At 40.2% G+C, this 24,343-nt stretch overlaps 1 protein-coding gene across 3 annotated transcripts in view; it reads right to left on the bottom strand.

The window, feature by feature from the left end:
• Window positions 1-10,510: 10,510 nt before the first annotated feature.
• The window catches only part of CAP2 (cyclase associated actin cytoskeleton regulatory protein 2), a 163,133-nt gene continuing 149,300 nt past the window's right edge, over window positions 10,511-24,343 (bottom strand). For all 3 annotated transcript variants that reach the window (XM_004043309.5, XM_031012313.3, XM_055390676.2), the window contains 2 exons: window positions 16,686-16,826; window positions 10,511-11,931 (listed from right to left, as the gene is read on the bottom strand). In XM_004043309.5, coding sequence (XP_004043357.3) covers window positions 11,848-11,931; window positions 16,686-16,826 — 225 coding nt within the window. In that variant the 3' untranslated portion in view covers window positions 10,511-11,847. The remainder of the gene's footprint in view (window positions 11,932-16,685; window positions 16,827-24,343) is intronic.

Raw genomic sequence — 24,343 nt, 5'->3', positions numbered from 1 at the left:
TCTCCTAAGACCTTGTCTTTTTTTTGAGCAAAAGTTTTTTCTTCTCAGTTGGCTGAATTCTGGTTTCTTCATTTACTTATGCTGTCTCTCCTTTTTCTTGTACCGTCTGCTGCATGGGGGACCTAAAATAGTTTATAACAGCCTCAGGTTCCTTAAAGAAAATGGAGAAGGCGCCGCCAGGCTCCCTTTGGGGGAGAAACCTGTTTTTCCTTATGGAACCCCAAGAATGTAAACTGATAAGTTCGTCTCAGTTTTTTTTTGTTTGTTTGTTTTGGTTTTTTTGAGACGGAGTCTCACTCTGTCACCCAGGCTGGAGTGCAGTGGCTCACTGCAACCTCTGCCTCCCGGGTTCAAGCGATTCCCCTGCCTCAACCTCATCACTAGCTGGGACTACCAGCGCGTGCCAGCATGCCCGGCTAATTTTTTGTATTTTAGTAGAGATGAGGTTTCACCACGTTGGTCAAGATGGTCTTGATCTCCTGACCTCGTGATCTGCCCACCTCAGGATCCCAAAATGCTGGGATTACAGGTGTGAGCCACCATGCCCGGCCAAGTTCGTCTCAGTTCTTAAGCTCCTTACTTTTATATTGTGTTACCTGTTTTTTTTGTTGTTGTTTTTTTGGTTTTTTGACTAAAATAGTTATTGCAACAGAGGTTACTCTTGGATTTTAAGAAAGTGTGTGGTTTAGACACTTAGAAATGTCTTTGCTTAAAAAAGTTTTTTTTTTTTTTAAGTCACTGTAAAAGCATCACATGGTCTAACCTCAATAATTCTTCCTTTCTGTAGACCCAGGATTCAGTGTGGGCTCTGCCCAGAGCTCAGAGATCCACTTAAAAGATAGGTAGTCCCTATCTAAATAAAACTGGTCTCCTTATACAATCCTATGATAGATTTCTGCAATTTTATGTTTGATTTGATCAAATAAATGATTAGATTTTTAATCTCCCTCTAGCATCACCAGACTTTTTCTCTCTGTACCTTATGATGTAAATTTTGCCATTTGATTTGCACCTGAGTTGTTTCCTTTAATATGAAAATTTAAGGCTATTTAGCTGACAACTGCCTAGAGTTGTGAAACAGGTTATCAAGAATCTGAAAGTCTAAGATAGGAAAAAAAAAAAAGGTTTTCATAAATCTGTAAGATGTACTTCTGTTGGCATGCCTAATACATCTATGTATTTATGTGTTGTGTACACAATATTTCACAACTGAAAATATATAAAAGAGCTCTAGTTAATTGGCTTAAGAAAATAAAAGCACTTGAATCAAATAGTTTATCACACAAAAAAAGACTAGTCAAATGCTTTTTCAAGTTTACATAACTTAAATAAAATCTTTAATAAATAAGCTAGCTTGAAAATTATAGGTAAAGTAATTTTAGAAATGTCTTAAGAATTGCCAGCATACATTTTTGTTTGCATTTGTTAATCAAGCAATTTCATACTTATCCCTGCCAAATACTGTAAGGTGTCAAAATTTGGCAGAGGGGTTACAAAACTGTAAATCCAGCCCAAGACAGAATGATCTTTGCTTGTGTAATATTTAATAAATAAGATATTGACACAGGTTTAATAAAAATAGCAACATCTTGAATTTAGTCAGACTACCATAACTTCTAATCTTGTGGCTTTAGGCAGTCTAGTCCACAGGCATTAAGGTTGGTTTTGAGAAACAACTGTCATCATCTTTGTTCCAAAGCTAAACTATAAACTAAGTTCCTCCCAAAGATAGTTCAGCCTACACCCAGGAATGAACAAGGACAGCTCGGAGGTTAGAAGCAAGATGGAGTCAGTTAGGACAAATCTTTTTCACTGTCGCAGTTATAATTTTGCGAAGTTATAGTGGTTCTATAACTTTAAATAATGAAATCACAGTTTTTATACATAATCTAGGTAAATGATTAAAATAAAATAATTAGGTAAATGTAATAGGATAAATACTTGCAGAAAAACTCATCATAATTTAGAATTTAAAGTTATATTAAATTAAATAATAGATATTTCATTATTTGGTTATTTTTCAATAAAAATATATTTGTAAGAAAACATTTTTTTTTTGAGAAGGAGTCTTGCTCTGTCATCAGGCTGGAGTGCACTGGCATGATCTTAGCACACTGCAACCTCCACTGCCTGGGTTCAAGTGATTCTCCTGCTTCAGCCTCCTGAGTAGCTGGGACTACAGGCGCGCACCACCACACCCAGCTAATTTTTATAATTTTAGTAGAGACTGGCTTTCACCATGTTGGCAGGGATGGTCTTAATCTCTTGACCTCGTGATCCACCTGCCTCGGCCTCCCAAAGTACTGGGATTACAGGTGTGAGCCACTGCGCCTGGCCAGAAAACATTCTTTCTTAACAAAAGTGTTTCTTTTTAAAAAGGTGAACAATTTTTGTCTAATTCAAAGCTTGTTTAAAGGTCATGTATAAAACAAGGTAAAAAGAACCAGGAAATAAAAGAGATGTAACAAAAGTTATAAATGTAAAGAATTTTTTTTTTTTGGTAAGAAAGTTTAAAGAGTAATAATTTCATATGAGAAAGAATTTTGTATGGTAAATTTAGCCCTAGAGTAAAATGACTGGTTGTTTAAGAAAGAGGCCTGTTCAGGACAAACCAGAAAGCCCAAGCATGTCATGAATGTTCTGTGAAAGCCACAGTAAGAAGATGTATTAAAAAAAAACACCAGGCCCAGCACAGTGGCTCATGCCTGTAATCCCAGCACTCTAGGAGGCCAAGGTGGGCAGAGGTCAAACACCTGAGGTCAGGAGTTTGAGACCAGCCTGGCCAACATGGCAACCATCTCTACCAAAAATATACAAATTAGCCAGGCATGGTAACAGGTGCCTTAATCTCAGCTACTTGGGAGGCTGAGGCAGGAGAATCACTTGAACTCAGGAGGCAGAGGTTGCAGTGAGCTGAGATTGTGCCATTACACTCTAGCCTGGGAGACAAGAGCAAGACTCTGTCTCAAAAAAAAAAAGAAAAAAAGAAAACAAAAACACCAAAAACTTTCATATGATCAAGTTGTCTGTGATTAAGGGGAAACTATAATGGTCTTTCTAGGGATTGGGTTTGATGTTAAAAAAACACTTCTACATGAAATAATTAGTTAGAACAATGAACTTTTCTTAAGGGGTTGATTTATGCAATAAATTATTATTATTATTATCTTTCTTTTTTTTTTTTGAGACAGAGTCTCGCTCTGTCACCCAGGCTGGAGTGCAGTGGTGCGATCTCGGCTCACTGCGAGCTCCGCCTCCTGGGTTGCCATTCTCCTGCCTCAGCCTCCTGAGTAGCTGGGACTACAGGCGCCCACCACCACACCCCGCTAATTTTTTGTATTTTTAGTAGAGACAGGGTTTCACTGTGTTAGCCAGGATGGTCTCGATCTCCTGACCTCATGATCCACCCGCCCTGGCCTCCCAAAGTGCTGGGATTACAGGTGTGAGTCACCGCACCTGACCTTATGCAATAAATTATAAGAGATTTTAATTTTTAAAATTTTAACCCAAAGTTCAACTTTTATTGCATGTCACTAGTTTGGGTGTTCTCTTCACTTTTAAAAGCCACGAAATAGTAACACTCTCCTTCAACTCATTTTCAGCTCATATGAGTCTTTTTTTCCCCCTTGAGTTCTGTTCTGTTTGTTGTGGCCTGATGGTAACAATGTTTTCTGAAAGATCTAAAGGAAACTTTTTTTTCCAGCATTATATTCTGTGCACTGTAGAAGGTCTTTTCTTTTGTCTTTTGGTAACTGGCCTAACATATTTTATGTTTTATTGAAATAATTCTTATGCCACTATTATTAAGTTTGGTTTGCTTAGGAAAAACAGAGATTTAAACATTTTTTTTTTAATTAAGGTAATTAAGGTTGTTACCTCCTAGTGTCTCCTGTATGTGCTTTTAAAGTCTTTGTGACATTGAGTTACAGGGCTTTGACTCCTGGGTCTAAAAAGAACAGCAAGTCCTGCTAAATCTTAAACACTGACAGCAATTAAAGCCTTGTCTTTAGGCCCAGTAGAAGATGCCAATCAAAATAAACTGCATTCTTGAGACACAGGGCCAGAAATTGAAGCTATTCAACTCTTCAAGGCCCAGGGCATATTGCAGAAGAGGTGGTCATAAGAGATTGTAAGGGTCAATTTTGAGAGATAAAATAAGTTCAGTTTCTCTATAGATTAATAATTAATGTGAAAGGCACACTCATGTAAGACCAGCATATGGGCCCCTGTGTCAGATTAACAAAGTTTTCTAGGCATTAACTTACTCATTAATAAGGATTATAAAGGGTATAAAGGTTTATGGAAGTTATATGTTATGATCAAGATGAAACTTTTATAGATTGTTTATAAAATTTTGGACAACAAATTTAATTGGCTTCATGCTGTATTTATGAGGGCTTATTGTTTGAAAAATTAAGTCTCCTCTGTCAAAGAATGAAAGTTTTTGCCTTGTTTTGAAGTCCTTGAGTTATCACTTTGATTAAATGAATGACTTATTTTACAATGACCTGTGATCCTATTTTGTAATATCAAAATTTTTTTTTTTTTTTGGAGACGGAATCTTGCTCTGTTGCCTAGGCTGGAGTGCAGTGGCATGATCTCAGCTCACTGCAACCTCCACCTCCTGGGTTCAAGCGATTCTCCTGCCTCAGCCTCCCAAGTACCTGGGACTACAGGCGCATGTCACCACACCTGGCTAATTTTTTGTATTTTTAGTAGAGACAGAGTTTTACCATGTTAGCCAGGATGGTCTCAATCTCCTGACCTTGTGATCTGCCCTCCTTGGCCTCCCAAAATGCTGGGATTACAGGCATGAGCTACCATGCCCAACCTATATAAAATGTTTTAAACCTTTGGTATTTGACAAACTTCCAAAATCAAATTATAAATTATGTCTTTTACTGACCTAATTAATCCTTTAAGATATTCTTAATAGGTTCCCTAAAGTCTAAAAAATGACATATTTGATTTATTTGGTAGAAAAATTATACAGGAAGTATTGCCAAATATAAAATGGTGTTTGGTTTTCCTTGGGCTGTATTTGTATAACTATGTTATTGGTATGTGTTCCAAAATAATGGGAAACTCCTAAAATTCTGATATGACTTAATGTATGTTATCAGTAATTGTTAAGTTAAATTATTGTGTGCCACAGAGGTAACAAATTTCCTTGTAAATTGTGACTTTGACTATGGCTGCCTTAACACTTTTTGTCATCCACAGAAAATTGTTTCGTTTTGGTCCTGTCTAGAAGGTGGTTTTATAATCAGCTATAAGACTCTAACAGGTGTTCTTGAATGCAGGTTTCTGATAACTTTGAAGATTGTAACATCAGGATAGAAGAACAACTTTCAGGACTCATGGAGAGCTGAAATGTTCATAAATATCAAGCAGAACAGAATTGACTGCATAGATAAACTAATAGAAGTCTGCAGTAATGTTTTTAACTTTTTACTTAAAACATTGCTGAACCTTTTTTTGTTTGTTTTTCAGAGTTGAGAAAACTTTCCTTTAAGCTATTTACAGCTTTTAACAATTGAGTAAAGTATACTTCCATGAACAAAATTTGGAGCATATTTGTTTCTCTCTACCTGATTTCTACAGAATTTGGCAACTATTTGTGAGTATTCTTAACTTATGACAATACAGTTATTTGCATAAGTGCAGTAAGAATCTGTTTTCATTTGTAATAGGACACAATTGGAGAAACTGGTTATTTTACCAAGGCTTTGTCTGGAATGGTGTGCTTTCCTTTAAGAAATCAAACTTGACTTATGGAGCCAATAAAAGCCCCTTGAAAAACAGGCCTCATTTCTTTGTCTACACAGTCCCTGTACAAGGTTCCTGACCTGTGCTAAGTAAAGAATGCTACTTTCTGACAGGCCCAGGAGCCCCAAGTTTATATTGGAACCTCAGGAGGAGAGGAATTCACCCAACTCATAAGTATTTGATGGTACAAATCCATGGCTGGGCTTGGCTTTAAAAAAGTCTTATCTGGGATTCCTTCTATGGAACAACATTCCATCAAGGCCAATTTAAAAGTCTATGTAAAAAATAATCATTCTTGCTGTGCTGTATACAAATAATTAGGCCAAGTATAATAAAGCAAACCGGTCCTACCATGGTTTGTCTTTAGTAAAAATGAGAAACAGGAGAGAGAAAAATTATGTTTTAAAAACTATAGTATACTTTTGTTAGATTCTAGTCTTGCCTAATGTTTTTCAATTTTTATTATTTTCTACAGTTTGGACAGAATTCTAATTTTTTTGGCTACAAGTCTTCAAAATAATGTTTTCAATTTTTTTCTTTTTTTTTTTTTTCCTCCAATTTTTCTAATTTGGAGTCACTGAAAACTAAGCTGTGCTTTCGTAAAGCCCTGCAAACTAAAGCTAGACAACTTAAATCTCGGAAGAAAATAACAGCAACTTATTTACATACATAAGCCACTTTCATACATGCTTACTGCAGTATGGACTTCAGAGTAATGTGGCCTATATCGATTTTCCAGGATTGCTCTGGTTGTTGTTTTCTTCCTTCCTCCCCCTATTTTCTCTTCATAGGACATGAGACTTCATAATCTTCAAAAATGAGCTTTCTTAATAACTCAAGAACTGCCTATCTAGGAATAAACCATCCTAGCCATGATAAATCAGATGAAACCAGAGACTAGAGACTCATTTTCTTCTAAAATGCTTTATCCAAAAGATTTTTAAAAAGAAAATGGGGGAAATGTGAGAGGAAAATATCTTGGGCCCCCCAAATCACTAAGCTAAAGGGAAAAGTCAAAGCTGGGAACTGCTTAGGGCAAAATTGCCTCCCACTCTATTCAAAGTCACCCCTCTGCTCACTGAGATAAATGCATATCTGATTGCCTCCTTTGGAGATGCTAATCAAAAACTCAAAAGAATGTAACCATTTGTCTCTACAAATGCATAGGTAGATATGCATCTACCTATGACCTGGAAGCCCCCCTCTTTGCTTTTCCAGACCAAACCAATGTTCATCTTACATATGTTGACTGACGTCTCATGTCTCCCTAAAATGTATAACACCAAACTGGTCTGACTGCCTTGAGCACATGTTGTCAGGACCTCCTGAGGCTGTGTCATGGGTGCGTGTCGTCAACCTTGGCAAAATAAACTTTCTAAATTAACTGAGACCTGTCTCAGTATTTTGGGGTTCACATATCCAACTGCTTACTCTCCATCTCCAATTAAATGTCACAGAGACAACGTGCATTAAATGTGTTCAAGACCGAACCATGGTTTCTCTAAGATCTGATTCTCTTTCATGTTTTTTTGTGTTTTTTTGCTTTTTTTTTTTGAGACTGCGTTTTTCTCTTGTTGCCCAGGCTGGAGTGCAATGGTGTGATCTCAGCTCACGGCAACCTCCGCCTCCCAGGTTCAAGCAATTCTCCTGCCTCAGCCTCCTGAGTAGCTGGGATTACAGGCACCTGCCACCATGCCCGGCTAATTTTTGTATTGTTAGTAGAGATGGGGTTTCACCACGTTGACCAGGCTGGTCTCGAACTGCTGACCTTAGGTGATCCACCTGCCTCAGCCTCCCAAAGTGCTGGGATTACAGGTGTGAGACACCACACCTGGCCTTTTTTTTTTTTTTTTTTTTGAGATACTCTGTCACGCAGGCTGGAGTGCAGTGGCACGATCTCGGCTCACTGCAACTTCCACCTCCTGGGTTCAAGCAGTTCTCCTGCCTCAGCATCCCCAGTAGCTGGGATTACAGGTGTGTGCCACCAAGCCTGGCTAATTTTTTCATTTTTAGTAGAGATGGGGTTTCACCATGTTGGCCAGACTGGTCTCAAACTCCTGACCTCATGATCTGCCCACCTTGGCCTCCCAAAGTGCTGGGATTACAAGCATGAGCCACCGTGCCTGGCCTCTTTCGTATTTTTTATACAGCAAATGGCTGGTTTTTAATCTATGATAAATGTGAGGGGGCCATTGACTGAAACTGGAAAGGCAGATAAGGAATAGATAGATATGTGTGGGAGATGTGCATTAATTTTAGCCATGTTGCATGAGTTTGGGACAGGCAGGTAGAAATACTCTGTGGACACTTGGGAGTGAAGGCTCTGGGGAGGTGGATTTGGGTTGGGAATGTGGATTTGGGAGTCATCTACATAGAGGTATTGAAATTAGGTATTTGAGCATTTGAGAGGGAAACAAAAAAGGTAGGAGGGAAGGGAGCCAGAGAAGCACATCATGAATCACAACATCAGAGAGAGTTTAATAAGATGAAGGCAGTGTCGAGAATCTCAACTGATGAAGGATGAGATGAAGCCACTGGATTGATGACCTCTGAGACTGAGGCATATGTTGAGACTAGAAGCTAAACTACAGTAGTTATACAAAGGTGTGCGTTGTGTTCTAGCCCAGGGTCTCAGCTTTCTCATCTTTAAAATGAAGGGATCCCCCAGATAAACCCATCTAGAGTCTAAGAAGTTGCAGCAGACATTTTCAATGAAGGAGAGAATAAGTGAATCAAACTATACCTATTTCTTGCCAGTTCTATATGTAGGGAGGAGTGGTTGGAATCGAAGCCGTACTTCAAGATGGCTTGCTGTGAGAGGTCGACTATCAGTAATAGATTATCTAAGGGGACAGTATTATCAAAAAATGAATTTTCAAGACAACAAAGGCCTCTTTTGAATTGTCACTTTTATCCTGTAATGCTACAAAGTAACGAGATATAGGAGACCCTTGGCACTTAATTTTCTGACACTGATTTTTTTTTTTTTTTTTTTGAGATGGAGTCTCACTCTGTTGCCCAGGCTGGAGTGCAGTGGCGCAATCTCGGCTCACTGTAAGCTCCGCCTCCCGGGTTCATGCGATTCTCCTGCCTCAGCCTCTGGAGTAGCTGGCACTACAGGCGCCTGCCACCATGCCTGGCTAACTTTTTATATTTTTAGCAGAGACGGGGTTTCACCGTGTTAGTATGGATGGTCTTGATCTCCTGACCTCGTGATCCACCTGCCTCAGCCTCCCAAAGTGCTGGGATTACAGGCACCCAGGCTTTTGTTTTTTTTTGAGGCAAAGTCTTGCTCTGTCACCCAGGCTGGAGTGCAGTGGCGCAATCGCGGCTCACTGCAACCTCCACCTCCTGGGTTAAAGCGATTCTCCTGCCTCAGACTCCCAAGTAGCTGGGATTACAGGCATGTGCCACCACACCTGGCTAATTTTTGTATTTTTTTTTAGTAGAGACGGGGTTTCACCATGTTAGCCATGCTGGTCTTGAACTCCTGACCTCAAGTGATCTGCCCACCTCGGTCTCCCAAAGTACTGGGATTACAGGCGTGAGACACCACGCCCGGCCCTGACACTGATTTTCATTTTGACTTTTTGGGAATGGATGTGAAAGCAATTGTGCTAAGTACAGATTTCTTAATGCGTTTACAATATTAATTAGGTCACAGCACTGGTAACACAGGAATTCAAATGGTGCAAGAAACAAGGCACACTGGTGATGCAGCATTGTTTTTGGTAATTGCTTATACATTGCCAAAGGTTTTTCAACAAATTCAACCTACTCTTATGTTACTTAAGTAGATGGTTTAAGGCAGTGGTCCCCAAGCTTTTTGCACCAGGGACCAGTTTTGTGGAAGACAACTTTTCCACAGACAGGGTTGGGGGGTGGGGCATAATTTCGAGATGAAACTGTTCCACCTCAGATCATCAGGCCTTAGATGCTCATAAGGACCACGCAACCTAGATCCCTCGCGTGCACAGTTCACACCAGGGTTCACACTCCTATGAGAATCTAATGCTGTGGCTGATCTGGCAGGAGGCGGAACTCAGGTGGCAATTCTGGCTCGCCAGCCCTTCATCTTCTGCTTTGCCGCCCAGTTCCTAACAGGCCACGGACCAGTACCAGTCCACAGCTCGGGGGTTGGGGATCCCTGGCTTAAGGAATACAGGGCTGGTAAAGTAATCGTTGAGCCTCAAGTCCAGATTTTGAATACATATGGTGAGGCATGCAGAAAGACTGATGTCAAGTATGAGGCAAGCTGACAGATTCTAAGAATTATGGGTGGATTTATTTCTCAATACAAAATTATCACTATACTATGGGTATATAATATATCCATTTTAGGATCTTCTCAGTTTTTTTCTTTTAGGAGTTTACTTATACATTTATTATGCTATTTATAGTTAGTTACATGTTTATAAGGTATATATGGTATTTATAAAATCACTTATGTTCTGGGATGTTTACATTAACAAAGATCTGTGAGCAGGATTTTCTCAGTAAAGAGGACTTGATTTACAAAACTGAATTCTAGAATTTTCTGACAGTAAATCCAATTGCAAATGGCTTTATCTGATATCTATCTCAAAGGAGACATCATTCATCAGGGAAGCTGATGGCATGCTGGATAAATTCTCTAATTCAACCCGAAGGACTCAGCTGTCTTTTCTAAGTCTGACACATGAGCAAGGAGCAAATCAAAGTAGAAAAGAAATCATTTTAACATCCAGAATTCATCACAGTATTTAAACAATTAGAATTTTACTTTATTTCAGAATAAGTTTACAGTTGAAAAATGATTATTTACTAAAGCCACATTATTCATACAGACAAAACTTTTATAGCAAAACCTTGGTACATGAGCATTAATAATTTGAATACTATATGGATATAGAAGATATTTAAAAAATGGAAACGATGTATTCCAAAGGCTGTAAGAGGCACAATATATATGCTTGTACTGGGCCTGCAAGCATTAGACTATAATTCATTAAATGTGATCCAAGAAGTCGCAGATTTTTCAGCACTATGTACTGAAAAGATAAAAAGGAATATCACAGCTACTCTTACGCTGAAGAAGCATCTACTATCAAGACTACAAAATAGGAGCAGCAAGCCAAACCAACAGATAATGCCTTAGGTTTTAGGAGAAATAATACATGTATGGCTTTTTCATGTTCATTTTCGAGCTTGGTTAGCAAGTCTGGCAGGTGGAAAAGAGGAAATTAGTCTATAAGAAAACGTTAAAGACATAATTTACAAGGCATCTGATATTTAACATGTTCAAACTTGGAAAATAATAACTGAGCTTGATTTTAGAGCAAAGTTGCGAGGTATTACATAGCAAAAAAATGATTTCTTCTGTTTAATGTTTTGGCATAAGAATCTCTTATGCAGAAGAAAAGTAAGTTTTCAAATGACATGGTGGAAAAATATGTAAGATGAATAATTAGAATTGACTTTTGGTTTTCAGTAACTACAGAGAATATAGGTCTTCCAAGGACCAAAGAACTGAGTTTGGTCCTTAATATAAACTCTTATGTCTTTTACAAGCGTGGGTTGAAATATGTACTCATGCTGACAGTATCCACACTGATAAAGGTGAACATGTGGTAACAATAAGAAGAAACGTGTACATTTTTCAGGGCACACTACTACTTCTACATTATGTTGAAATTGCCTAAAAGGTAAAAATGTACATCTTAGATTCTCAAAGGTTTTATTTTTTAACTAGCAATGAAATATAAGTGTAAAAGTGAATCATGCAGTCTTTTTACCTATCAGTTACTGTGTTCATGATATGAGGGGAACAGAATTCTTTTTTTTTTCCTTTAAATACCTAATGTTCACAAGTCATCATGTGGAACTAAAATCACTCACAAAGGCAAATCATGAGGAAACGTTAAATATTTCAAAATGCCCACGAGGCGTGCCAGAAACAGTGCTGTATCTATAGCACAGAATCGTTGGAGGCCAAAGCTAAAGCAGTAGGGGCTACTGCAACTTCTAGCTCTTTACTGCTGCTTTTTTGTTTGTTTGATAGAGGGGGATTCAGGTGAGGGGGTTCGGTCTCTCAGGAAGTTAGGCCATAATTTCTGCAGGTTCAGTGATTAACTTGGATCCATCCCATGCTGTCTTGAACTGTTCAGGAATGGGAAATTCTCTCTGGAAAAAGGCAAGAACAACAAAGTTATTTAAACTAAGGCTTCCTTTTGCAAACAGATGGGGAGGCTGATTGGTGCCACATGATAGGCAAAGAAATTCGATTGAATTGCAAGCTGCGTCATGGGGAGGTCTTTGTCACGTGGAGACTTGTGTATGTCTTGTGTCAGTTCTGTGACTTCAAGCCAGTATCATCATTAAAGCTAAAAGCATCATTTAGAATGAACCAGGCATCCTTCTAAGCACTGGACATAGATGAACACAGCAGATCTCCTATAATAACCCTATGAGCTAGGAGTTCTCGGGGATGCCATCTGTAGGAAACAGAGGCCTGAGAGTAAGCAACTGGCCCCAAATGATGTGGCCAGTAGCAGCGCAGCCAGAATTCAAATCTGGGCTCTATCTTACCTACTACTCTCCACTAAACTTTAACATGCACATGAATCAACTGGGATCTTATGAAAATGCAGATTCTGGCCGGGTGCAGCGGCTCAAGCCTGTAATGTCAGAACTTTGGGAGGCCAAGGCAGGTGGATCACCTGAGGTCAGGAGTTCGAGACCAGCCTGGCCAGCATGGTGAAACCCTATCTCTACTAAAAAAATACAAAAAATTAGCCAGGAATGGTGGCATGCGCCTGTAGTCTCAGCTACTCAGGAGGCTGAGGCAGGAGAATCGCTTGAACCCAGGAGGCAGAGGTTGCGGTCAGCCAAGATCCCGAGATCATGCCACTGGACTCCAGCCTGGGCAACAAGAGTGAAAACTCCGTCTCCAAAAAATAAAATAAAATAAAATAATAATAATAATAATAAAATGCAGATTCTGACCCAGGATCTTTTTAAAATGCAGATTCTCTCTGGCTGGGCTCTGTGGCTCATGCCTGTAATCCTAGGACTTTGGGAGGCCAAGGTGGGTGGATCACCTGAGGTTGGGAGTTCGAGACCAGACTGACCAACATGGAGAAACCCCGTCTCTACTAAAAATACAAAATTAGCCGGCCATGGTGGTGCATGCCTGTAATCCCAGCTACTTGGGAGGCTGAGGCAGGAGAATCGCTTGAACCCATGAGGCAGAGCTTGTGGTGAGCCGAGATTGTGCCATTGCACTCCAGCCTGGGCAACAAGAGCAAAACTCTGTCTCAGAAAAAAAAAAAATGCAGATTCTGATTCAGGATCTTATGAAAATGCAGATTCTGATTGAGTAGGTCTGGGGAATGGAATGAGAATCTGCATTTCCAACAAGCTCCCAGGTGATGCCAATGCTGCTGGTTCCAATCACATAGAGTAGAAAGGTTTTATCCCAGAGGTAGCTCTCTACTCTTTGATAAATTGTAAAAATGAGCTTAGGGTTATATACACGTTGGTTACCCTTCACCAAGGTACTCTACTTCTCCCATTGGAAAATACACATACAAACACGTACACACAAAGAATAATAGAGAATAGTCAAAATAAAAGTAGTCTGAGTCAACACTCTGCTTTCCCAGACAGTGATTCTCCAGTCATTTCAGAAGAGGATAGAAGACCTCCTCCAAGGCAAGGAAGAAGGACAGAAGACCTTCAGAAGAAGATAGAAAACCTCTCTAAGGCAAGGAGGCCTTGGACCTGTCTTCTGGGCCTCCTCAGACTTCCAGTCCATGCGGTGCTCATTGAAACCTCATGTGTCTGATAAGCTGATGCCCATGCTCATGAGCTGTGGTGTTTCCATGGAACACACATGGGTACCTATCTTCCTAGATGTAGGATCCAACTGTTTCTTTGGGATGAAGCCATTCATTCATTCAAAAGGAAAGGCCTGGGCCAGGCACGGTGGCTGATACCTGTAATCCCAGCACTTTGCAAGGCTGATGCCAGCAGATCATCTGAGCCCAGAAGTTTGGGACCAGCCTGGGCAACATAGCGAGACCCCACTGTATAAGGACAAGCCTTACACAGTGTAGTGCTGCTGAAGAGCCACTCTGATTTGGTATCTCTTTTAGCAGAGTTGCAGGGAAGGATTCCTAGGAGTGGGGATGGTAATCCCACCCTCTCCATTGTCTCTGCCTATCCTCAGGGACACTGTTTCTACAAAACATATAAAAATTAGCAGGGCGTGGTGGCACACGCCTGTAGTCCCAGCTACCTGAGAGGCTGAGGCAGGAAGATCAATTGAGCCCGGGGGGGTCGAGGTTGCAGTGAGCTGTGATCGCACCACTGCACTCCAGCCTGGTCAACAGAGCAAGACCCTGTCTCAGACAAACAAACAAACAAACAAACAAACAAACAAATAAAAGGCAAAGCCCTTGCTATAATGAGTGATGTATTCTTCTTGAGTAAAATCTGCAATGGAAAAATCTTGAAGTAAAGAACCCACAATCTGAATACCATGTGTGTGTTTGTGCAGCCAATATTCCTTCTGGGGCTCTTCTGGATGGGTAGACGAGGCTTGGTGTTTGTTCTCAAGAACCAGGCCAAGTAGAGAATGTGCCAGATGAAGGCACCTCTTTGATAGTAATTGCACAACAGCTGTCCCAAATCTGTTCCTGGCAGTGAGGGGTTAGTAATATGCTAATGAGTCTTCTCTGGGAGACCAATTTCTTTCAGGACGAATCATCTCCTCCATCCATTCCCACACCATAATGCCCATGGCAGGTCCTCTGTGTTGTTCCCTACCAGCTCCAACCAAGAACACGTGAAGAGGGCCACAAGGTAATTGACCTGTAAGAGGCAAGATCTTGTTTTTTTTTTTTTTTTGAGATGGCGTCTTGCTGTGTTGCCCAGGCTGGAGTGCAGTGGCGTGATCTCGGCTCACTGCAACCTCTGCCTCCCAGGTTCAAGTGACTCTCCTTCTTCAGCCTCCCGAGTAGCTGGGACTACAGGCGTGTGCCACCACGCCCAGCTATTTTTTTGTATTTTTAGTAGAGATAGGGTTTCACTGTGTTAGCCAGGATGGTCTTGATCTCCTGAGCTCGTGATCTGCCCGCCTCGGCCTCCCAAAGTGCTGGGATTACAGGCGTGAGCCACAGCACCCGGCCAAGACCTTGGTTTTTAGCATGAATGCTCAGGTTTTGATTTACACTCATCCTTTAGGCTGGTGGATCTCAGTGTTGGCTCCCCACTGGAATCACCTGGGAAGCTTTAACAATTACAGGTGCCTGGGTCCCACGCCCATAGATTCCAGCTTCATTAGTCTGCAGTGTTCATCCAAATCCCACTGCTTTTCTTAGCAGATCCAGTTCCATGCAGCTGAGCCTTCCTTCTGCTTAAACAGCTGCAAAGGCCAGGGCTCCCTCCAATTTTTGACTCTCCTACTCTGAAGCTGTTGGCATCAGCTCTTCAGGAATTTTTTTAGGTGGAGGGCCCAAGAGAGGACTCTTCTGTATCTCAGGGTTAGACTGTCCATACACACTTACTAGTAAAGCATGGCCTGAGGCTTGCAGAGTTTTGTTTTTTTAAACTGAAATGATGAATTCTGGCCTGTAATGTATGACATGTGGCTGAGCAGAGCTGACGAACTTACTGCCAGGTGGGGAAGGGAGAATGTGGCAGCAGTCACACTGTCTGCTTAAGGAGATCAACCTGTGTGTTGATTGCTGTGTAGGCCCTGGCAATTGACCCCTTAGGCTGAGGGAGTTCCTCTTCCAGATGTTTTGCCTGCTAAATTATGTTTTCTCCCATCCTTCCCTGGTTCACTGGCTCCCTGCACAGACAGACTTAGAGGGAATTTTCTCTGTTTTTGTTTGTTTGTTTGTTTGTGACTGAGTCTCACTCTGTCGCCCAGGCTGGAATGCAATGGCACAATCTCAGCTCACTGCAACCTCCGCCTCTCGGGTTCAAGTGATTCTCCTGCCTCAGCCTCCCGAGTAGCTGGGATTCACACGGCTAATTTTTGTATTTTTAGTAGAGACGGGCTTTTGCCGTGTTGGCCAGGCTGGTCTCAAACTCCTGACCTCAAGTGATCTGCCCGCCTCTGCCTCCCAAAGTGCTGGCATTACAGGGGTAAGCCACCATGCTTGGCCTTCTCTGTATTTATTTCCTCACTTTCAAGTAGCAACTAGCAGATCCATCACACTTCATGAACCAGGAAATGTACTTATTTATTCATACTCCCTTTCCAAAGTGTGAGAATACGTGTATGGTTCTTTGAGAAAGTGCTTTGTTGAGGAGAGAAAGCTGAGAAAATAAATAGTGGCCAAGTCTCTTAGGCTAGTGTTTCTCAGAAGGGCCATTGGATGGACTTAAGGGATATATGCCAGTTAAAAATCTGGATTCCTGGGCCTTACTCTAGGCCTCCTGAATCCAACCTCCAGCTGGAAGATGTGGGAACTGGCATTTTCATAAAACTTCCCGATTCTTACACTTAACCTCTCACTTAAGCATAGCTGCACAAATAGCCCTACTTACTGTCTTTTCTCTGTCCTCACATTTTTTTCCCCTAAGTATTTATTTCTCCTTCTTTCCTGTTTACCTCCACAGAGCAAAGGAAAATATTTAGTCCTACATAATACGAACTCAGATGCATGCTGTGCTATTTGATAAACGCTGGTCCATTAAATGAATTATTAGTACACTACCTTGAGAATCGGAAATCCAGGAGTGAGTACAGTCAAGAAGCTAATAGGCGGGAAGAGATGTGGAAGACAGCTCCCTGAATTCCTCGCCTGCCTGTGAATTATGCTACAAATAAAGCTCGCAGGTTGGTAGCTGATTAATCAATCTCTAAGAATGTTAATAATGAAGGCTCCAGAAAAATTCTTGACAGCCTTTTGAAAGGTACTTACATAATCACCATCCTGAGGGATAAGTATGTTCATTTCAGATGACTTGGCGCTCACGATCTCGCAGTCTAATGCATCTTCACTGAGGTATATGTGGCAACCTTCTGTCTTATTAATGGAAATTGTTGGCACTCTCCCCATTACCTGAAATAGGAAAAAATACCTGGGACCAAAGCAAAGAAACAGAAATAACAATGCCCTCGAATAAATACAATCTCAATTCCTCTTGGCTTTAGCTTGGGCTTAACCAAGCATTAGAATTCACTGGGTCAAAGCTGGGGAGGTGGGCTAATGGCAAAGTCTTCAGGCAGAATAGGATAGGTGTCATTCAGGGACAGAATGAAAAGACCACACAAGTGGATTCTCAAACCTCAGTGTCTCTTTCCTGAGACAAAATTAAGAGATTAATTTGGAAACAGCAGCTAGATGTTCAGAAAAAGCCTCACAACCCTGTTAGTAGATTCAAAACATGTATTTGATTTCATGATAAAAGAAACAAGATGCATTCATATTCATTTGCTTGAAATTTTACTTTTGACAAATCTCTACGAAACTAGGATTAAAACAAGTTCTAATGTTGTCACTTACAAGTAAAACTATTCTTGAGTAAAAACTGAGTAGATTTTTCCTAAACTTAAATAAGAAACACTACCATTCTTTTCACATAAGTCCTTTGCCGGATAAAAATCTCAGTGGCTGAATTTGAGGCTTACATGAGATGAATGTCTAGGTATTTTGAAATGTATTCATTTCAGGAGACAAAACTGGGGGCTTGGCTCAGGACACTCATTATATAGATAAGTAGGATCATACAAAAGAGGAGGCGATTCTTTGTATTGTTTATAAATATCGAAGTGCTATAAAAATTCTGATCGGTTTTAAATTTCTCTTCTAACAATCAGTTTTCAGACATACCCCCAAAATCTCCATAAGGGCGGACTGTTCCCCCAAAGACCATATTACAACTCTATAATTTTCCTTCTTGTCATGGTAATTAAAGCGATAAAGACATCTCTTCTTTCACCGTGGAGAAAAGGCTGGATTGCAAACCAGGAGCAACTCTTGTTGATGGTGCGAGTGATGTAAAGAATTCCTTGTGGGGAGTCTGGCCAGGTCACTCTAGTTCTCTGTTTCCTCCTCTATCTCCATAGACACTGAACACTGAGTTGGAATTGAGCCCCAGTGCAAAAAAAAAAAAAAAAAAAAGGCAGGGGTAGTTCAAGGTCAGGTACACATAGGGCTCTACTACAAATAATAATACGGCACATATATCTATATTTAATAATGTGTCTGCAGTAATGTTTTGGTAATTTCTAGATGTCTTTTCTAAATTATTTATTTATTTATTTATTTATTTATTTATTTATTTTGAGATAGAGTCTTGCTCTGTCACTCAGGCTAGAGTGCAATGGCGCCATCTCGGCTCACTGCAACCTCCACCTCTGTCTCAAACTCCTGACCTCAGGTGATCCACCTGCCTTGGCCTCCCAAAGTGCTGGGATTACAGGTGTGAGCCACTGCACCCGGCCGGTTCATTTTAGCTGCTATACTAGTTAAACTACCAACTAGTATCCTATTGGGAGGATTTATTTATTAACTTACCAACTGGTGGACATTTAAATTGTTTTTATTGCCATTATGAATGATATTGCAATAAACATTTTTACATTTGTCTCCTTGGCACACGTGCTGGGGCTTCTTTAGTGTATACACTAAGAGTGAAATTACTCAGTCACAGACTATGAATGTGACTTTCTTAGATGCTGCCAATTTGCATTGCAGTGAATGTCACAGATTTACTCCCCCAACACTGATGTATCAGGGTTCTCATTGTTTCACTTCCTTAGCAATCCTATAGCATCAGACTTTAGTATATAGGCAATCCTCAAATTGTAGTTCCTATAGGCATAAGATTCAGTTAACCTAGCACCACGCAAAGTAAGGACAGTCTGAATGCAAAATGGATGAGTGTGAGAAGACATCACTGACTGTGGTATTAACTGGCATCTATACTTCTACTAGTTAGGTAGGTTATACATATTTTCATATATTTATCAACCACTTTCTTTTTTGTCTGAATTTCCTTAATATTCTGTGCCCATTTTTCTATCAGATTGTTAGCCTTTTTCTTTCTTTCTTTCTTTCTTTTTTTTTGATGATGGAGTTTCGCTCTTGTTGCCCGGGCTGGAGTACAATGGCACGATTCTTGGCTCACCACAACCTCTGCCTGCTGGGTTCAAGCAATTCTCCTGCTTCAGCCTCCTGAGTATCTGGGATTATAGGCATGCGTCACCATGCCCGGCTAATTTTGTATTTTCAGTAGAGATGGGACTTCTCCATGTTGGTCAGGCTGGTCTCGAACTCCTGACTTCAGGTGATCCACCCACCTTGGCCTCCCAAAGTTCTGGGATTACAGGCATGAGCCACCGCACCCAGCAACCTTTTTCTTATTGATTTAAGTTTTTTATAAATTCTAGATACAAATCCTTTTCTATTATCTGCCTTGCAAATATCTTTCTTCAGTCCATGGCTTGTCTTTCAGCTTCATATGATGTCTTCTGTTAAACATATAATTTAAATTTTAATGTAGTTAAAATGACCAGTACTTTCTTTATGGTTTGTGCTTTTTGACCCTAATTAATTTATTTCCTACTCTGAGGCATAAAATTTTTCTTCTACATGTTATTATCAAAGTTTAAAAGTATTTATTTTTCACAATTAGCATTTTACTTTTATGTATGATGTGAGGTAGAATTCAGTGTATTTTTTTCCCACACGGATAATCAATTGTCCTAAAATGCAAATTTCCATCTATGCATCTATTGATTTCAGGGCTCGCTAGTCTGTTTCATTTATCTGTTTTTGTATATCACTAACAATATGGCACTTTACAATGAGTCAATATCAGGCATGCAAGTCCCTTCACCTTATTCATCTTTCACACTGTTTAGCTATTCTTGTCCATTTGTTTTCCAAATGAATTTTAAGACCATTTTTCATTTAAAACTCTGTTGAGATTTTGAGGTGAATTTCATTAAACTCACATTAAATAGCTGAGACCATTGATAGTGATGTCTTCCTGTCCATTTACTTACAACATCACTCTTGCATTCTTTGTAACTATCTCCCATTTCTGTTTGCTTTTTTTGCTAGGTACCTCACAGTTTTGTTGCACCTAGCAACAAAATAGCTGTTTCAACCTTATTTTCTATTGCATTTTCTTTTCTTTTTTCTTTTCTTTCTTTCTTTTTTTTTTTTTTTTGACACAGAATCTAGCTCTGTTGCCAGGCTGGAGTGCAGTGGCGGGATCTTGGCTCACTGCAACCTCCGCCTCCCAGGTTCAAGCGATTCTCCGGCCTCAGCCTCCTGAGTAGCTGAGACTACAGGCGCCTGCACCATGATGAGCTATTTTTTTGTATTTTTTAGTAGAAATGGGGTTTCACCGTGTTAGCCAAGATGATCTCAATCTCCTGACCTCATGATCTGCCCGCCTCGGCCTCCCTAAGTGCTGGGATTACAGGCATGAGCCACCACGCTCGGCCTCTATTGCATTTTCTAAAACTTATTTGTGGTAGAAAGAAATGCTATTGATTTTTGCATGTTCATATTATATCCTACCATCTTGCTGAATTTTTTTTAGTTTTATAGTTTCTTCAATCTCTTGGGTTTTATATAAAGGCACTTATTTTGTTGGGAAATAAGGGCATTTTTGTCTCTTCCTTTTCCAGTTTTATCTCTCTCAATCATGATCTTATTGCATAGGTTAGAACTTTTTTTTTTTTTTTTTTTTTTTTTTGAGACAGTCTCACTCTGTTGCCCAGGCTGGAGTGCAGTGGCGCGATCTCAGCTCACTGCAAGCTCTGCCTCCCGGGTTCACGCCATTCTCCTGCCTCAGCCTCCCGAGTAGCTGGGACTATGGGCACCCGCCACACGCCTGGTTTATTTTTTGTATTTTTAGTAGAGACAGGGTTTCACTGTGTTAGCCAGGATGGTCTCAATCTCCGGACCTCGTGATTTGCCCACCTTGGCCTCCCAAAGTGCTGGGATTTCAGGCGTGAGCCACCGTGCCCGGTCAGTTAGAACTTTCAACGCATTATTGAACAAGAAGCAATGACAGGAGGAATTCTCTTCTTGTTTCTGACTTTATTTTCTTTTTCTTTCTTTTTTTTTCTATGTGTCTTCATTGCTGCAGAATTTTAATGGGAATTTTGAAGTTTCAAATGAAGTGTGATTTCTGCTATAGGAGTTCCACAGACACTCAATTCAGTTATGAAATGTAGTATATCTCTTCTGACTTTTACCTAGGATTATCAGATATAGATACATCTATAGATATATGTGTGCATATATATGTGTTTACATGAGTACATTTAGAAGAATGAAATCATGCTCTACATAATGGTATAAGACTGTTATTTTCTCCTAATAAAGTACAATAAATGTATTCATAGATCACTTTAAAAAATGGTTACAGTGGCTTATAGTTCTCCTTGAAGAGGTCCTTCACATCCTTTGTAAGTTGGATTCCTAGGTATTTTATTCTCTTTGAAGCAATTGTGAATGGGAGTTCACTCATGATTTGGCTCTCTGTTTGTCTGTTATTGGTGTATAAGAATGCTTGTGATTTTTGCACATTGATTTTGTATCCTGAGACTTTGCTGAAGTTGCCTATCAGCTTAAAGAGATTTTGGGCTGAGACGATGGGGTTTTCTAGATATACAATCATGTCATCTGCAAACAGGGACAATTTGACTTCCTCTTTTCCTAATTGAATACCCTTTATTTCCTTCTCCTGCCTGACTCCCCTGGCCAGAACTTCCAACACTATGTTGAATAGGAGTAGTGAGAAAGGGCATCCCTGTCTTGTGCCAGTTTTTGAAGGGAGTGCTTCCAGTTTTTGCCCATTCAGTATGATATTGCCTGTGGGTTTGTCATAAACAGCTCTTATTATTTTGAGATACGTCCCATCAATACCTAATTTATTGAGAGTTTTTATATCATTCAGGACATAGGCATGGGCAAGGACTTCATGTCTAAAACACCAAAAGCAATGGCAACAAAAGCCAAAATTGACAAATGGGATCTAATTAAACTAAAGAGCTTCTGCACAGCAAAAGAAACTACCATCAGAGCGAACAGGCAACCTACAGAATGGGAGAAAACTTTTGCAATCTACTCATCTGACAAAGGGCTAATATCCAGAATCTACAAAGAACTCAAACAAATTTACAAGAAAAAAACAAACAACCCCATCAAAAAGTGGGCGAAGGATATGAACAGACACTTCTCAAATGAAGACATTTATGCAGCCAACAGACACATGAAAAAATGCTCATCATCACTGGCCATCAGAGAAATGCAATTCAAAACCACAGTGAGATACAATCTCATACCAGTTAGAATGGCGGTCATTAAAAAGTCAGGAAACAACAGGTGCTGGAGAGGATGTGGAGAAATAAGAACACTTTTACACTGTTGGTGGGACTGTAAACTAGTTCAACCATTGTGGAAGACAGCGTGGTGATTCCTCAAGGATCTATAACTAGAAATACCATTTGACCCTGCCATCCCATTACTGGGTATATACCCAAAGGATTACAAAACATGCTGCTATAAACACACATACACACATATGTTTATTGTGGCACTATTCGCAATAGCAAAGACTTGGAACCAACCCAAATGTGCAACAATGATAGACTGGGTTAAGAAAATGTGGCACATATACACCATGGAATACTATACAGCCATAAAAAAGGATGAGTTCATGTCCTTTGTAGGGACATGGATGAAGCTGGAAACCATCATTCTCAGCAAACTATCGTAAGGACAAAAAACCAAACACCGCATGTTCTCACTCATAGGTATTGAACAATGAGAACATTTGGACACAGGAAGGGGAACATCACACTCGGGGGACTGTTGTGGGGTGGGGGGAGGGGGAGGGATAGCATTAGGAGATATACCTAATGTAAATGACTAGTTAATGGGTGCAGCACACCAACATGGCACATGTATACATATGTAACAAACCTGCACATTGTGCACATGTACCCTAGAACTTAAAGTATAATAAAAAAAAATGGTTACACAGTATTCCATTGAATGGAATTCAGAAGTTTTAAATTTTTAGGTAGACATATCTGCCTGTTTGAAAATTTCCTCTGTTTCTTCTTGGTTTAAGATGTTTTTCTCCCTCCAAAAACATGATGAATATTTAGAACTTCCTATTTTCACGTTTTATACTTAATTTACTTGGTTGTGTATTTCGGATGTGATGTATTTACATTAAAAAAAATGCTAACTGCTTATATATGGTTTCACCATTGCTACCTAAGCTTAATTTCTGTAAGAATGAAAGGGAGCCTGAAATAAACTCTCTAAAATTAAGGTGTGTTTGTGGTATGTGTGTTAGGTTGCATTCTTTCCAAGATACTTTTCAACTGTGACACACTATGATTGCATGACTATGGCTAAACATGTACCCTCACCTCTGCCATCAAATATTACTTCACTGCTGTTACTTCTAGTTTTTTAAAATTAAAAATAATGTAAAGTGGGAAAAAGCATGTTTCTTTACATAGGAACTCCCACCATCCAAAATAGCTCTTCAGAAAGTGTGGTCTCGTTAGGTGTCTATGAACCATGATCATCCTTGAAGTACCGGGCTTTTTCTGAAGATGAGCAACCTCCTTAAAATTTGCATGCGTAATAGTTTGGAGAGAAAGCAGTGTTATTAAATGGATAAATGTAGTGATCAGAAATACCAAACTGGGGCTGGGCGCTGTGGCTCATGACTGTAATCCCAGCACTTTGGGAGGCCGAGGCAGGTGGACCACTTGAGGTCAGGAGTTTGAGACCAGCCTGCGCAATATGGTGAAACCCTGTCTCTATTAAATATTCAAAAAATTAGCTGGGCCATGGTGGTGGTCACCTGTAATCCCAGCTACTCAGGGGGCTGAGGCATATGAGAATCACTTGAACCTGGGAGGTGCAGGTTGTAGTGTGCCGAGATTGCGCCTGGCCTGGGCCACTGCACTCCAGCCTGGGCCACAGAGCGAGACTCCGTCTCAAAAAAAAAAAAAAAAGATAGAAGTTATAATTGGCCAAAACCAAGAAGTCCTTTAGATTTTGGCATATCATAAAATTCCATGTGGCTAAATCAAAATTATTAAAGATTTTAATTCACAGATTTTCTTCTGTTTTGCAAATTCAACTCCAACCCTCCTTCTCAAGTTGTTTTTCTGATGATCTCACTGATTCTTTAGAAAAACTTTTCCTCCTCATGATCTAGGACCAATTTTTCCTGAGAAAAAAGTTCTCTTTGGAATGGGGCTAATCTTACTAGGAGAGTCTCACAGTACTTTTATTTACGCATTAGTTGATTCACTCAAATCATATACTCATCAAACATTTACTGGACGCCTACTATGTGCAGGTACTGTGCAAGTTTCTGGGGCTATAAAGATTACTTAGCTGTCCTTTTTTTTTTTTTTTTTTGAGACAGAGTCTCTCTCTGTTGCCCAGGCTGGAGTGCAGTGGCACAATCTCAGTTCACTGCAACCTCTGCCTCCCAGGTTCCAGTGATTCTCCTGTCTCAGCCTCCCAAGTAGCTGGGATTACAGGCGCCCACCACCCCCCCCCCCCCCCCCCCCCGGCTA

Source organism: Gorilla gorilla, chromosome 5 (assembly GCF_029281585.2).
Source record: "Gorilla gorilla gorilla isolate KB3781 chromosome 5, NHGRI_mGorGor1-v2.1_pri, whole genome shotgun sequence".
Taxonomy (NCBI): Eukaryota; Metazoa; Chordata; class Mammalia; order Primates; family Hominidae; genus Gorilla; species Gorilla gorilla.
This window is presented reverse-complemented; position numbering and strand designations above follow the sequence as displayed.